This window comes from Vanacampus margaritifer, chromosome 3 (assembly GCF_051991255.1).
Source record: "Vanacampus margaritifer isolate UIUO_Vmar chromosome 3, RoL_Vmar_1.0, whole genome shotgun sequence".
Classification (NCBI taxonomy): Eukaryota; Metazoa; Chordata; class Actinopteri; order Syngnathiformes; family Syngnathidae; genus Vanacampus; species Vanacampus margaritifer.
Genome location: NC_135434.1, coordinates 7,727,086 through 7,744,590, shown reverse-complemented (window position 1 = coordinate 7,744,590; position 17,505 = coordinate 7,727,086). Strand labels below are relative to the sequence as shown.

The following is a 17,505-nucleotide window of genomic DNA, read 5'->3' as shown; positions in this document are numbered from 1 at the left end:
CCACCTCGAGCAAAGAATAAAGCTTGTGGAGGGTGTCAACAAAGAGAATCCCTAATGATCCCAAGTTCCATGTGGTAGGGTTCTGACGAAGACAGCGTGCTGTTGGTCGTTAAGATGCACATCGACTGTGCCTCCGGTTCCTCGAGATAGCTGCCTGTTGATAAGTTCTACTCAAAATTGGCGCAAAACAGCCAAAATTAACTCATTCACTGCCATTGACGGCTATAGACGTCAAAAATTCATTTGAACTATTTCTATTAGTTTAACATTTTCTTCCACTTTTGTTAACAAGAGTATGAAAACCTAGATTTTTTTTTTTTTTTTTGAAATACTGATATAAAATGTGTGATTAATCGTGAGTTAACTATTGAAGTCATGCGATTAATTACAATTAAAATTTTTAATCGCCTGACGCAACTTAAAGATTATTTAAAATTCGGGGCGTCAGGCGATTACAATTTTTAATCGTAATTAATTGCATGACTTAACTAATTAACTCTTTGACTGCCAAAAACGTTAAATAACGTTTAGTAAAATCCTATGGAGGAATGCCAAAGATGTTAAAAGACGTTTGTTTCAAAACAGAGGTGAAACTAACCATTTTCTGTTGTTGATTACTGAAGAACGGAATAAGGTAGAAACAAACTTTTTGTTTTCTGATGAAAGATGAGAGTCCAATCTTTCATTTGGTAGTATGTGTGTTTCCATAGTCCAAACACAACATTTTCTGTGGACCTTGAAAGATCAGTCAAAATGCTTAAAATCGGCTGGCACTGGGGACAACCCGTTTCTGAAAACGTCTGGCAGTCAAAGAGTTAACTCACAATTAATCACAAATTTTACATCTGTTCTAAATGTACAATAAAAAACATATACGTTTTCATACTCTTGTTAACAAAAGTAGAAAAAATGTTAAACTAATAGAAATAGTTCAAATGAACAGGCTTGTTTTAGTATCGAAATACATCAACATTGCTGCCTTCATTACACGAGTCGACCACACAATTGACACCAAGATGCTCAGGGAGCCTCCGGAACTCAGTCTGCATGACATGTGCGACTCCCGAGGCGTGCACGTTACTAAATGTGCACAGACAGAGAGGCTGTCATGACCCACTTCCATGGAGAGCTACGCTGCTTCCTACAGTAATCCCACAGGTAGGCTCGCCCTGACGCCGACTGGAAGGTATACACGCTAGAAACGCTTACATCGTCATGTCACCGCACAACTGCAGGGCAAAGATGGAGGAGGATGTTCAAATCCAGCCCAATACTGTATAATTGACTAGACATTGCTATTTTCGTAGAAACTGTACGTGAATGCTGACAGGCGATGCTGAAAAAATTTGATATGTTGAAATGCGTGATGTAAGAATTGGAATGGATTGAATCGGTCAAGAATTGTGGAAGAAGGACTATGAATATGGTGATTTTTTTATTTTTCATGTTTCAAGGGAAATGTGGAAGGAAGGGGTGTGAAATAACTCTTAAATGTATCAATTTAATTGTGAAAATTTGAGAATCAGGGAATGGGAATAATTGCCAAGCTTTCCTGAATATTGAAATTGGAATGGTCTGAATCTGTCACGTAATGTGGAAGAAAGAAATATTTATGTAAAGTCTCTCATGCGTGTGAATTCTATTATGAAACGTGTGTCATTTTTGGACTGTGGGAATCCTTGGAATAGCACCCAAGATGTCCTGAAAGAGCGGAAAAGTTGAAACATGTAGAACTGTTCATGTTCAACTGTATTATTCACCTGATTTTTTTTTTTTAAAGTGGAATACTCGGGGAAAATAGAAATTTGGAAAATGTGGAAAGATTTCTGGATGTCCTGAATATGTTGAATTGGTGGATAAATGTTGAAGAGAACAGTAGAAGTAGAAAAGTGATATGAAATAATAATAAAACTAATTATTTTGGGGCGATAGACTTAACAGTGTGAATCTCCATCCTTGCACAATGGATAAGCACAATTGTATTTCATTTGTCCTCAAGTCATTCTAAAAGGCGCCACGTTAAAAGGTCTCCCCCCCCCCCCCCCAATACCACGGCAAACAAGCCTTTTTTATCTTTTAGCCCTCGAGTCATTCAGTTTGAGGGGGAATTAAAAGTGACGTCTCTCTGTCTGATCAGCTTGTTATCCAGTGGCGCCAAACCCAGCTCAGGATGAGAGTGCATTCTCCATGAAATATGCTTTCCAAACGCCCCTTGGCAGACAAATAACAAACGTGGTGGTGTAAATTCCTTGCTAGTTAGAGGAGACTCACTTCAAAAATAACGATAGGAAAATATGGTATAGTTACAGTAACGTGTTATTCCAATTACGCACGGGATACGTACACAATGGCGGTACTGTTTACGCTCAAAACACAACTGGTTATTTTCAGCAAACAGTAATCACTTCGTGCGTTATCAAGTGGAAGGCATTCCCCACTCACCCATCACATGCTGCGGGACAGCAGCGCTCACGCAGAGCGCGATGGAGAGGAGGAGCGGTCCCATCCTCTCGGAACCAGAAGAGACGTGCTTCTTCGGCAAAGATGGAAGACAAGGGGGGGAGGGAAAATCACGACGAGATCAACTAAAAGTTGTCCTTCCGTCACCCGCAGGAGAGTACCGCAGCGGGAAAAATATGTCCTGTTTGATAAAAGTCCTCTTCTGTGGTGCAAGTGGAGTGGAGAGACACGCCGGAACAAGTGGAGCGAGGTTGTCTGATGTCTGCTTGGCCCGTTACTACCGCAGTGAGTGGAGATAGAGGAGCGTGCGTGCGCGCAACGCGCCAGGGCCACCGTCAAGCTCGGCAAAGTACTATGGCAAACGTTTCCGGTAGTGCCCTACAAAATAAAGGTTAAGGAACTCGACAAATCCAGTCACGTCATAAGTGGAGAAAGACTCCAGATGTGACTTCAAGGTGTTTTCCCCCCCTTTAATATTAATCTTTGACTTCTATTTGACATTTATTAGAATTGCATATTATTTGGCATATTTGTTTTGGGTCATTCCAGCATTAGCTACCAAAATACCAATTTGCCGACCCTTTTTTTATGTTCTTTAAGAAAAAGACTTCAGCCATCAACTGTTCTATGATATTTATTTTGTCATATCTATTTTGGCAGTTTTTTGGCACAATCCTGTTACATTTTCTTAGTTATCTGATTCTGAAAACATATACTGTACTTTACAATAAACAATAAACAATGCTAATGGTTAGAGTTTTACATGCTAGCTGTGTTAGCTGAGCTAACTGGTGAAGAAAAAACTTATCGAGGGTTGAGTTCACATTTTATTTTCCTCAAGATGGCTGAAAAGATTTTAGTAACAGGTTGTATGCATGTTGAGAGGCATAACTTAGCAAAATTACTACTTTTTAAAATGTCTGTAATAAAAATGAAACATTTCAACAATCATAAAAATAAAAATAAAGATTTAGAATGAATTTTATCTGATAAAGTGCATGGCTATAAATTGAGAAGGCCGAGAGATCAAAGCCATTTTAAGAGATGCTTGTACTTATAACTATTATGAATGGTTTTGTATTTTATGCATGTAATATTTAAAATATCATATAGAGTCGGAAAATGTCCTCCAATTTTGGAATAACCCTTATACAATATTGTCCCCTGTAGTTTAGTCTGTGGTTTAAAACTAGACACTTATTTTGAAGGTACAGGTATATTCACTTTCCTGTGACAGCTATATTTTGATCCAGCTTCCATCAGAGCCAGTTTAATATTTCAACAGTGGACTTCCACGTTTTGACAAGAAAAAAAGTGAGTATTAGAGTCAGGGGTACACACAACTTTATCGGGTTCTCAACTGAGCATCAGAGATTGTAGCTTGGGTCTCTTTTTGACTGGATGAACTTAAAGACGTTCGGTTTTCCCCAGCACTGCTTGCGGATTGATCACACTAAAATGGCTATTATTTTTTATTAGAAGTTCAAGTAAGTCACCTCACTCTACCAATTTAAAACACAAAGGTTTTGATTCAGATGATTTGTTTTCGTCAGAACCTCAATGAACCCATCTTGCAATACAGTACTATCAGTGGATTATTTTTTATTTTTTTTACACTGAATGGTGCCTGCATAATTAAATGCCAGCGGGTGAATTTCTTTTGTTGATTGTAACAGTAGCATGACAACATCATCACAGTGAGCTGGCGTTCCATCCATGATGCGATGTTACCACCTGTGCTGCCTGCTCATTGGCGTGACATTCTGTTGCATCCTTCCATCTCTGTGCAGTCTATACATCACGGTGAGACTCGACAGCGGCTCTGTAGCTCCCACGGGGAAACATCAGTGTCGAAGGGGTAAATGTCATGATGATGGAGATGACTTCTCCATCCTATCCTCTACTACAATGGAGGCTGCTGAATCAGTCTCTGCAGATTCGCTTTTTGAATCATTCTCTTCAGCTTTGCTCGAACCTCTTTTCATGCCCTGTGGTAACACGTTCAAGCCTGAGGAGCCTGGATCACTTGAATTTTTTTTTCCCTATAAAGCTCCCTTACTCCCACTAATGTGTGGGATTAGCATCTCAACCATCAGATGCAAACTGGATCTTTGTGTCTACGATTTCAAACTTTTTCTGTTGGTTACTCAAAAACTCAAGATTGCCGTAAGTATGAGTGTGAATGTTTTTCCATTTTGCTTTTAAGCAGTCATTTTATGTTCATTTGACAGATTGAAGAGGTCCTAGAAGGGCATTTGACAGATTTTGTCCCTTAGCTATCAAATTTGAAGAAATTATGCCAGACAGATGGTTGATGATATATTGCAAAGAATGGCAAAGTTTGACAGTTCGCATTAAAAACACAAAACAACTGTTTTTGTAATTCAGCCCCCAAGCCAGGTAGATGTTACCCATAATAGGCAGACTCACAAAAAAGTTGCCTTAAAACACACAGGAAGTCTTCCATTTTGCTTGGATGCGGCCATTTTATGGTAATTTTGGCCATTTCCAGGAGTCCTTCAAAAACTGAATACTAGGGATAGACCGATTATCGGCCGGGCCGATGTTAAACTGCCAAATATCGGCATCGGCCTTTTTACAAATAAAAGCCGATAAAGCTGGTATCTCACTGAGCGGCGAATACTTGCGAATGTAGCCAATTTAGGGTTTTTATCAGGATTTGTAAGTTGTTCAAGACAAAGACATTTCGAACATATTCAAAAAAAATTCACTGTATGCGAAGATCTTTTGAAACCTTTTACCAACCCTGACGAAAACCCTAAATTAGCTACATTAGCATGTGTCGCTAGGTGAGATACAGGGAACTTTAATTGATGGATTTATTTACATTTACACATTATAAAAATGATGCTCCTCCCTACCCTCTTGTGTCTGCGAAATAGTCCAGCTGTTTTCAGGGACGTCCCTCGTCGTATCCGTGTACTGGACCGGGTTGATGTCATGCGGCCAACTGGACCTGCCACCAAGAAGAAGAAAAAAAACATATAGATGTCCTGGGATTGGCTAGCTCTTTGACTGCCAGACGTTTTCAAAAAAGGGATCCCGTGGGTGCCAGTCGATTTAAGCATTTTTGACTGATCTTTCAAGGTCCACAGAAAATTATGTGTTTGGACTATGGAAACACACATACTACCAAATGAAAGATTGGACTCTCATCTTTCATCAGAAAAAAAAGTTAGTTTCTACCTTCTACCCGTTTTTCAGTAATCAACAATAGAAAATGGTTAGTTTCACCTCTGTTTTGAAAAAAAAACGTCTTTTGACGTCTTTGGCACTCCTCCATAGGATTTTACTAAACGTTGTTTAACGTTTTTGGCAGTCAAAGAGTTAGCAACCAGCGTGTTCAATGCTTCTCACCCATAAATCAGATGGGATTGGTCACCAACAATCCCGAGAGGACCGCATGGATTGAACCGCCAACCTCATCTGCTCTTACCAGAAATTACCTGATGATCTCGGAAGGGTTCAGATTAACGATGCATTGTGAAATGTGTTCTATACTGTGAACTAATGTAGGTATATAACATAATCTTTCTTTTGCACAAGGTGTTTCTTCACGGTTGTATTACTGTAGGAGCAAGGGTTAAATGATTCACTCAATTGCACTTTCGCTGTTCCAAATTTACATGCCCATTAACTCACAACGAGCACCGTAATTACAGTTTAGATCATGCACAATAATTACAGATAGAGTTCTTATGTACTTATTATAATTCATTACCTGTTGGATGTATAAGTCTAAGTGTAAATGGAATGCAAGACTGCAAAGGTATACTTAACGCAATCTCATTAAATGAACAATCATACCATTAACCTTACCAGAGATGCAAACCCTCCCAATATCACTCATGTTTTTGAATACAAATCCCTGCACTACAGGCATCTAATAGATCTCACACCCCGACACATGATTCATTACCCGCATTGACATGTTTTGTTGCAAAATTGAATACATTGAAACATCCTGCATTGAGTTTAGTGCGCTAGCTCACAGAAATATCCTAAAACCTTTTCCTTTTCCACAAGACTTTGACCGTAGAGGATATCATCATCATCCAACATCGGATAGTTATCAGCCTGACCTTGAGTTATTTGCAACCTCTGCTTCATGAATCATGAAAGATATCAGATGTCCTTTTGTTTAATGCAGATATAGACCTCTAACTTTATGCACTTAGTCAAGTCCTATAAATCATCCCAATTCCCTCACACCTTAATGAGATACCTCCTTCTGTCCCAACAATCATATTTTGCACTGTTTTATATTGTCAGCCTTAGCTTTAACAGAAAACAGGTTTTCAGTTACTTTCACTAAGCAGGTGTATTAATTAAAACTAATTTTCCTGAAACAATTTAATGGGGTTGTGTGGAGGACCAAAAATAGCAAAATAAAAAATAAAGAAAAATATTTTAAAAAGAAAAAGAAAAATATGTATATAGAAAAAAAATAGAGCAAAGCATTTTTATTTATCAATTGGTAATTAATTGTAATTTAATTGTATTCATATATTTATTTTTGTATTTATTTCCACATTTATTTGTATATTTATTTCTATTTTTTTTATCTTGTTCCATTTATATTCTTTTTTTTTTGCATTTAATTTTATTTAATGATTTTTTTATATTCGTTTTTCTTTTCACTTTTATATATTTATTTATTTATTTAAATTTTTGGGCATTTTTTGGTCATCCATAGGGTTGGTTACAATTCACAAATTTACCGACAATATATTGAACATGGGGAACAGTATTTCTTCTGAGTGCCTAGGATTATTCAGGATGTGTTGTTTACCCGGTATAAGCATTTGTTGACTGCAGTTACAAGCAATAAAATAATCCGCATTGGACGTTTGCTTCTATAGAAACCACAAGGAAGACCTTTTGACCTCCTTCCACTCGACGCTAAGAATAGTCCCTCAGTGCGCCACACTAAATCCTTCACATGGTCGTTTATCTGAAACATCAGTCCCCTTCTCTAACTCAACTTTCCTCGTCTCGTTTGCCCTTCGCTTGCTTTTTTGAGTGGCTGAACTCAGACCACTGAGTCCTGCACAGCTCACATCCATCCTCATTAAGACCCACGGGGACACGCTTAGGATGAGCAACGGGCTGGAAAACACAGTGACCTTCTCATATTTGATTCATTTACTTTTTTATTTTATTCTGGCCACTGAGATGAGGCGCCATGTTTTCATTACTTACAAAGTTTGAGAGTTGACGGGGCAGGATGCCAAAAACGAATACTCCCCTTGAAAGATACAAAAACTTTATTCGACCAGCCGGGTTAATCCAGGTTGTCTTTAACCCCTTGTGCTAACTAGCTAGCGAGCTCATCTGTAAACGAGCACAGAGGGAGCTAGCTAGCAGGTAAACGAGCACCTGGGAGCTAAGGAACTCGCTAGCTAGCACCTGTGGCTAAAGTCAAACTGTGGAAGGGGTTTTACTTTCAGGACCTGGATTTGCCACCTCTGATTGCATCTAGGAGGCAGAAATAGGTTCTAATTAAAACTTGACGATGAACTGAGTTTGCATTGCAACTGCAAGCCTAACTTAAGATTTATGTACATTTTTTAACATTTTTTTTTTAACACAAACCTACCAAATAAAACTTATGATACATATTCATTAGTCTAATAAAGCATATTTATTTGAATTGTATAATCCTCAGGTTTATGATTTAGTATTAATAAAGTATAATTACTTTTTTTTTTAAACATTTTTCTGCATTCAGTTTCTTCCCCAAAACATACAAATGTAAAAAAAAAAAAAATGGAGAAAAAAAACAGACATGTTTTTCATATAGCAGTATATTTATCGTGCATAGGTAACCTGATTATTATGCAATTCAAACCATATACTTTATGCATTTCAAATAAATAGGCCTTATTAGACTAATGAATATGTATCGTATAAGTCTTATTTGGTAGGTTTGTATTAAAATGATCTAAAAATAAATAAAATTAAATGGGAATTTGTCATGTAAAAAAATAAAATAAATCTTAAGTTAGGCTTGAAATATTTCTGAGTGTGAATATGTACCATTAGCAAAAGGCTTTATGACATGTCATGCCCTCAACATTTCCATAACCGCTAAATTAATGAGGTTAACCTCTTCAAAACAACCAGTAAGGGGATAAGCACTTTCTCCCCCTTTTTTTTCCCTGTCTGTGATTCCATCAGCATTTCACTCTTCCTCACCACCACTCACTTGACCAAAAAGAGTTTTTCGCAACCACTCAATCTTGCTCTCATCTTGCACGTCTGCAGGTTTTCGTCCCTCCCGATCAGACTTCCAGGCTAGAGTCTTGTTTCTCCCTCGCTTTGCACTCGCCACAAAGACGGTCTTACAAAAGCCAGAGGCAAAGGGAAAGTGTGCTTCTTCTGCTGCTTCGGGTGGTGGTGGTGCGAAGGGAAGGATGGAGAGAGTGGGAGAGACAGGGAGCGAGTGGGACGTGGTAAGAAAGGCAAGCAACACTAAATTAGACGCTGTTGGAGAAAATACGTTGAATTCATTCCAAAGAGAATATTGCATTGTATCATATTTTCCCATCCTCTCTCAGCACAGTGGAGTCAAGTTACCCACTGTAAGCATCTCTCTCCACTCTTCCGCTCATCCCAGACCACTGAGCCGCCTGGCATCAGCGGAGACGGCTCACATTTTCATCAGCAAACATCTTCTTGCTGCCTTCAGTGCTACCGTTACACATTCGCTGGCAGGATTTTCCGACTTTCAAAGGCAGCTACAACGTCATTAGATCCTCTGTCATACTTTCTTGACATTGCCTTTAATCCAAAGTATTCTTTGTGTTTCAGAGATATTCAGCAAACTTAAGTGGAGCATTTTCCAGAAATCTCTCCCAGTGTGCAACTGTAATAACGATGGTATGCCCATATAAGGTTTCCACCACCACCGTGACTGAGTCAAGAATTTGTTGGTAGCCTCAAACTCTGGAAACTTTTAATAATTGTCCGGAAATACTGAGTAGTCCATTTTACTCTTCTCGAATTACGTTTTTTTACTATTGTATCAGTTCAACTGACAAAAAAAGTAGTGTTCCTTCGCTAATTTGCATTTCAGTTATTGCAGTTTCACTCTATCGTGGATATTCATTTGTGATTAATTTGTGACATTCGTAACCCGATTTCATGTCCAGGTAAGTCATTTTAAGATTAAAAAAAAAAAGAAAAAAAAATCATCAGCAGCTCCACTCCATATTTATTCTACATTTTGCATACTAAAAAAGTCAAATTTAGTGTAACAAGTGTTTAGACGGGTGCGAGCCGTTTAGTGAGGTTTGTAACGGCTTAGTGGCTTAGTTGAGTCGTAACCCCACCACCACCACCCAAAAAAAGAAAAAAAAAGTCAACCTCTATTTTGTGGAACTTCACTGATTGTGGTGCGCTTGGAGGGGGTTGACAGTGTTTTTACTAAATTGGGGCACCCCAAAATCAGCAACCCTAAAATGTGCGTTTATTTTTTATTAAATTTTTTTATATTTATTTTTTATTTTATTTTTTTATATATTTTTTTTATTTTGTTATATTTTTTGTATATCCCTTTTAAAGTGGAAGTCAACCTTAAACATTTATTGACAATAATATGTTATATGTGACCTTGGTGGTAGTCACATGACATTCTGATTAATATTACTATAATTATTTGTAGAATATGAGGTATGAAGAAAAATCCAGCCCTTTTTGTCCATCTCAAAATTTTGCTAACCAATCACAGTTCACCTGTTTTTCTGAAGATTGACCTGTAATTGGTTGTTACCTAAGATCTGAGCAACATTGATGTCATCTTCAGTCGACAGCAAGTGGCAAAATGGCCGCCCCCTGAGATGGATAAAAACGGCTGGATTTTGCTGCTTAACTCATATTCCACAAATGTTATGTTAATCAGAATGCCGTGTTTAGACTAGTGAGGTCGCATGTGAACAAGCAAACAATACTTGATTGACAAATATTTTAACAACAAAAAATACAGCACCTGCTAAACGTCTGAACTATGAATGATTCCTGATTGTGACATTCACATTTAGAGGTACCAGTCTATTTTTAGGCATGTCACATCTGCATCTCAAATTATAACTCCCCTTGTCTCACTTGTCAAATGAGCACTTTCAGTTTTTGTGTAGTTCAATCATTCCACAACATTGACCCACATTTTTTTGTTCTAGGGTAAGAGTTCGGTTTCTCTTTAAGCATCTTGGTAGCATCTTGGTAGATGATGCAAACTCATCCCTCAACTCGCAAAGCTTGTGTTGGCACACTGCAGTCACTATACAGCCTAGTAATTGAAGCTGTCATTAAAAAGATTTTTTTCACCCAGAAGGCTCCTTCCGAAAGATGCCTGGAGCTTCACCACACTATGATGCCGCAGAAGCAGACAGCTGGGAAGGACCGTATTTCTGGCGAAAAGATCAATATGCTATTCTCCTGCATGGGTTGGGAAGGATTTATTACAATGAGAGCAACGAGAATGTCCAACCGATCACAGTTAGCCTACTAGAGGGAACACGTGATTCCCCGATCTTGCTACCAAATATCTCATTTTGTTCCCTTTGTAAAAAATTAAATGGAGACTGTGAGAAAAGGATCAGCCTATTTACAAGTCATTGAATGTGTCACCTGTTTCTGGTTCATCAGAAAAAGTGACCTAGAGAAAATCTCATCATATTTATCTAATACTTTTACTTCTTTTTCAATAACTTGAGTAAAAATATAGATAAACAATAAACAGTTGATAAGTGACCTTCAGCTTTTTAACTCATTCACTGCCATCGACGGCTATAGACGTCAAAAATTCATTTGAACTATTTCTATTAGTTTCACATTTTTTTCCACTTTTGTTAACAAGAGTATGAAAACCTAGAAAAAATGTGTATTGTGCATTTAGAACAGATATAACATTTGTGATTAATCTTTAGTTAACTAGTTGTCATGTGACTAATTATAATTAAAAAAAAAAAAATAATGCCCCTAATAAAAAAAAAAGATTATTAAAAATTAGGGAAGTCAGACAATATATATTTTTTAATTGTAATTGATCGCATGACTTCACAAATTTTATATCTGTTATTATATATTTTTGTGTGTTTTCATATTCTTGTTAACAAAAGTGGAAAAAAATGTGAAACTAATAGAATTAGCTCAAATGAATTTTTGACGCCTATAGCCGTCAATGGCAGTGAATGAGTTAAAAGAGAGAAATAATTGGATTACCTACATTGTGTCATACATTTCCAGCAAATTTGAACCACTTACTCAATGAGCGGGGAACTGTTCTACAGCCAAGCAGTGTTTCCAGCGTGTCAACACAAGAATGATCCATCAAAATTAAGGCTGCCGCAGACACCGCAAGCGTGGAAAAGGAGCAGATTAAAAGAAGGGAAGTGACCCTTTACGCCAAGTTTCCATGCATAAGAAGTCAACCACAGTGGCGTACTGTTTTCTGGTTTGGAAGAAAGTTGATTTTTTTCCTCTTAACTTTGTCTTCGACGAGTAAGGAAGAGCATTGAATGAGCCTAATGATGCAAAATTATAATCAATTAAGCACTTCCTTGACTACTGTATTTTTACCCTGCTGCAGTTACATGAGCTGATACATTTCAAATGAATTCATGAAACTAAACATTTGGGGCCTGCCTGACTGAGGAAAAAAACAATCTAATCAATGGGGATTTTGCAATTTTTATACCCGCTACGAAGATTATTTTTTTTTGTATTATTATTATTTAAAAAAAATTCTGGAGAGCTCAGTATTGTTCAGTCGGTAATTTTACCGATTTGTCATGTCATCATCATTGCTCTCTTTTTTTTTTCTCTTTTTTTTGTATGTGGGTGAGTAAGTGTATGTGCGGGCGTGCGAGTGTGTGTGTATTCATTAGTTCACCTAAAACCTATTAAAAAATCCCATACCGTTCACCTAAATCGAACACTTCCAGCCAGAGTCGTGAGGCGACCCGAGGAAGGACCAAAGAAAAGAAAGGAAAGTGAAATGCTACGAAGATTTAAATGTAGCCTCACTTCACTATTCCCTTCTTGAGTCTCAGACCAAAGCCACGCCCCTCACCAGATGTAAACTGTATATAAACTGTAAGCAAGCCTATTGTAGCCGTAGCTAGCTCGTTGGTAGCGTGACGAATAATTAATAATAATAATAATTATTATAATTTAGTGATCAGAAATGTTATCGGTTTGAAGGTTTATGCTTTTGGAGCCAGAGAGGATTTTTTTTTTTCATAGATTATTTAAATAATGTGCTATGGTCATGTGATAGACATTTGTAACAAATGTCATCTCATTTATAATGTAAGCAATTGCTTGTATTCATTTGATAATCCACTGCCCTTCTAATGTACAATACAGAAGCTTCCCGTTAACAAGTACCGATAGAAAATGTTTATCTGGAAGAAGCATTTGTGAAAAGTTGTTTTCATGGAAGCTAATCAGCTGAAGCAGAACTAATCGGAACATCTTGCAGACAGTAAGAAGGGTGCTAGTCATCCTGCATAAAGCTACGTGCTAACTGCTAATAGGTTGATCAACGCTACGGTGGCCACTGAAATGACAGTTTCATTGGGTAGGTTCTTCAAACAGCACACGGTGTCAGTAGAATATGATAGCTGTCAGTGTGTGTTTTCGGTCATTCTTACCAAGGCTGACATGAAACAGTAATATTTAAGCACCCCCGCCGGAATATGTAAATAATTCACATGGAATGTGAGCAGCTAACTGAGCTTATGACAGGCAATGACAAGAAAGATTTAGAACTTCATCATCGCCATTTTTAACAAACATCACACTTGTCGTTGTTACTTTAAAACGTGAGAATCATCTTCCAGCAGCCTTCTTAAAGTCTCTTTACTCTCTCTGTCTCTGTCTCTGTTGCTTTCCGCAGTCGCTGCGGTAACTGGGGCGCTGCAATATAATTAGCAAACTTTGCGGATGTGACAGTGATGATAGAAAATCTGCTTTCCCTTATCCAACCATCCGTTTTTAAAATTGATGATCATGTTCAGAGTCGAGAGTCTGGCTAAAGCCGGTCTCACTTGACTTAAAATTTGTAATCATAATTAATCACATGACTTCACTAGTTAACTCACAATTAATCACACATTTTATATCTGTTCTAAATGTACAATAAAAAATTATAGATTTTCATACTCTTAACAAAATATATAATTTTTTTAACTAATAGAAATAGTTCAAATGAATTTTTGACGTCTATAGCCGTCAATGGCAGTGAATGAGTTAATAATAAAAAATATTTTTTTAAGCTATTCATTTCATGCAATTTTAAAGGGAAAAAATGCTGTATTATGATGTATCGCTTTTTTTTATTATCTGTCATATTTTTTTGGGGGAGGCTGTGTGGATTTTAGCACTAGTGGTATCTGTACCAAGTAGAAGTATCGGCGACTACTCAAGAGTTGAGTACTCATACTGGTGTCATTCTGGAAAAAAAAGTAGTATCGAACATCCTTTGAACTTCTTTTTGCAGTCATATGTCAAAAAGGGTCCAATTCAAAGCAAACAGTTTGTAAGCATTAAAAGAACTGAATAATGCACACACTTCAAAGAGTGGGCATGAGCAAGTACCGTGTGTCAAGGACGTCAACGGTAATGACTGCTGACAGTAAGCATCGCTTACAAAAATCTTCATTCATATATCCCATACAATGTACGACAAAAAGGAGTATTCAAAAACCATGTCAGCAAGTGGTATGAAATGACATGGCCGGTAAATGCTGCTTATTTGATGCTGTCATCAATTGGTTTCAATTGCAGGGACTGCACTTTTTTTTTAAATAACAAAGGTGTAGCACAATGAGCCATGCATTTAAATGTGTTTAAAAAAAAAAGAAGAAGAAATGCAGCGGCTGGGCTTTGAATGACTATCTTTAGGCAGTAAATGATCACGATTTCCAAGAGCACACGCTGTAATGGGGAACGTGGGCCCTCGGAGTAACTGAACCCGCGTAAGGAGAAGGTCTCCCTCGAGTCCCCAACAGCATCACCCACGTCCGTATCCATGGAAACGATAACTCTCTGGGTGGGAGCAAGTATCAGTAACCAGACAAACAAAAGCTCCAGTCATAGTCGTGTTTGGCTAAACCAAAATTTAATTTACCTGCATCTTCTCATATTTACTTAGGATCATTTGCATGCTTGATATGAAATATGGCTTGATGATTCATTTTTTTTTAAATTTTTTTTTAATATGGAATACAAAAACACTTGATCATTACAGATGTAAACATTATTTTGCATGCTGTCAGTTAGTAGACGGTGTGGATGTTTGCCAGACATGACCTGTCTGCTTAATCTCAATATTTCTTAAATTTAATTAAACAATCTGGACAGCTCTCTTGTTTGATTTAAATTATAACAAGCTTCTAGCTTTTTTTCCGTATGGAATTAATTAACTGTCAAAACCTCCCTTTTTTACGAGTAATTGTCTTTTGGAGTTGTCAGATATGAGTGACAGAGTTCTTTTGGACTTGCATTTAGAGAAAGCTTCTTGTTCATGAGATCCAAACCCTCAATAGTCCTTGTGTTGCTCTGTATTTTTATTGATCTTCTGTCTCTCCTTGCCTCTCTCACATAAGGATGGACGAAGTTGCGGTGGTGAGCGTAATCAAGCCAATCCTTCACTGTCCTGTCATGGATGTGTTATTATTAGCGGTGTGCCCAAAAAAATCGATTCTCATAAGAATCGCGATTTTCATCTAGTACGATTCAGAATAGATTTTAAATGTCTCAAAATCAATTTTATTTAAATTATTTTATACTGTCTTGCCTTTGTGTGTGCCTTTATTTGGAGCGCTGTTCATGTTGTACCCGGTTTGGCCACTGAGGGGCAGTGTGGTTCCACGCGGTCTAATACACTATTAAGTTGTAGCCTATTAGAGAGTAGAAGGAAAAAGTCACAATCAAGTTATTCCAATAAAAGACGTTCCTTTGAGTGATAAAAGTGCCGCGAGTAGCTCGCTAATTAGCATTAGCGAGTCAGACTGGAGTAGATCATTACAATTCCTTGCACATCTATAGATTGAAGCAAAAATCATTGTCATTTAAATCATTTTGAATCAAAAATCTTTCTTAATTGAAAATCGATTGTGAATCGAATCGCAGGCCCAAAAATGAGACATCAAAGATTCCCACCCCTAGTTATTATGGGTTCTCCATCAAGAGTTTTTTTTTTTTTAATTCACTCAGGAGAACATTGTCTGCTTTTGTTTTTGGGATAAGATGACTGTTAATGTAATCACATTTGTAAAATTGTTTAATACCCAGGGTCATGCATGAATATAATCTTGGGTCAAATAACCACATCAGTCGAGGGCAAAAATACTGACTGGAATTTTCCTTCATTCAAACAGCATTATGTCAAAACTACTAGTTTGTGTAAGTGACAAACAAAACAGAACGTATTTAGTGGAAGGTCCTTCATTGTAAATTCCCAAGACTTTAGCAGACATGCAATGTTAAATATTCCAGATGAAAGAAAAGGGTTTTCTAGCACCATGAAAATGACTGTGGTGTAAGTGATGAACAGGTTCCAAAAGATTTTGGATTCACAACAAATGCCTGATGTTTGATGTAATCGTAACATTTGTATTCCACATCTAAGAAGGATGTGAAACACAGATAAACCCCAGAGCGCTGTGTTTCTTGGCCAGTTCATCTTCACTATGTGTGGCCTGCTTCCAGTGGGAGCTCCCTTTAGTGTGTCATATTGTATGAACAGGACCATTTTGAATTCCCAGCAGTGTTCTACTGGTTCTGGCATATGTGTGGGTAGGTTATGACTACTTTGCAAATGTTTGTCTAAAACAAACTGCTAATAGTGAGTGCTTTAGTCACACTTTTGATAACAGGCACGCATCAGGAGTCCTCTTTGGCCTAAAAGGCTCAAACATCACTTGGTTTCATGCTGTGAGCATGTTGGGAGTACTTGACAGCCTGAAACGAAGCAGCCTTAAAGGCTTAACTGGTGAAAACTCCCCGTGGCTGTAAAATATATGCCAGATTGGCAAAAATACTGACACTTAATCAAACTACAGATTATACATTTATTAAGATGAATACATAATTGGTGAAATTTACTTACACACACTGACACACACACAAAAAAACACTTCATTGTATTCTCACTGGGACGCACCAAGGCGGCTACATGGGCGGCCTCATCTGCATCGGTATACGCGGCGGGCTGGACACCCAAGGACCTCTTAGGCTAGTAGTAGTGTGTAAAAATATGTTCAAATTAGGGTGTCAAGCAATTGACATTTTTAATCATAATTAATTGCATGACATCAATAATTAATTTAGGATTAATCGGCAATTTTATATCTGTTCTAAATGTAAAAAAAATTATATTTTTCGTACTCTTGTTAACATACAAGTGGTAATTTTTTTACCTTTATAGAAATATGGCTGCATTTTTTAGTTATTGATACATAAATTTCATAATAATTCATAAAATAGAGATAAAATTAAAAAGATGTACAAAAAAAAAGAAGAAGAAAGAAACGAGTATGATATTGACTTGTGTTGGTTATTTTTCTGCCACTAGATGGCCTAATTGCATTTGTAAGACGTTGGTGACAATGATATTTAACATGAAGTAACTTGTGAAATTCTGCAATTTTTTAAAATTGTAAAATACAACTTGACCTCAGTCTCCACAAATATATGCATTATTATTATTATTAAATTTATTACAACTAAATTTTGACGTGGACGTGTCTATTCAAGTGAGGGGTGGTCATTCATCGTGCTTTACAAAAATTAGTGGTGTTAAAGAAACGTTAAATTAACTCAAAATTAACGCACTAATTTTGACACCCCTAGTTCAAATAAATTAAAATGACATTAATTTGCTTGAATAGTGGTTGAAAAAAAGCTGGCGAAAGGTAAAGTTTTCGTTACTCATAAAGTAGGCTCATCCTGGCTAGCTTGTCAAGAGTCCTCATTGTCAAAAATCGTATATATCTCCAGGAAAAAAAAAAAGAG

The 17,505-nt window shown here is 37.2% G+C and overlaps 1 protein-coding gene and 1 long non-coding RNA gene across 3 annotated transcripts in view; both read right to left on the bottom strand.

Annotated features, from left to right (window-relative positions):
* edil3a (EGF-like repeats and discoidin I-like domains 3a) overlaps positions 1–2,790 on the bottom strand; it is a 105,425-nt gene extending 102,635 nt beyond the window's left edge. For both annotated transcript variants that reach the window (XM_077561947.1, XM_077561948.1), the window contains exon 1: positions 2,443–2,790. In XM_077561947.1, the coding sequence (XP_077418073.1) occupies positions 2,443–2,506 (64 nt within the window). In that variant the 5' untranslated portion in view covers positions 2,507–2,790. The remainder of the gene's footprint in view (positions 1–2,442) is intronic.
* Positions 2,791–3,919: 1,129 nt separating this feature from the next.
* The window catches only part of LOC144048403 (uncharacterized), a 30,046-nt gene continuing 16,460 nt past the window's right edge, over positions 3,920–17,505 (bottom strand). Inside the window, exons 4-5 of the long non-coding RNA XR_013293337.1 lie at positions 5,343–5,437; positions 3,920–4,448 (exon numbers count right to left, since the gene is read on the bottom strand). This is a non-coding gene — a long non-coding RNA (uncharacterized LOC144048403). The remainder of the gene's footprint in view (positions 4,449–5,342; positions 5,438–17,505) is intronic.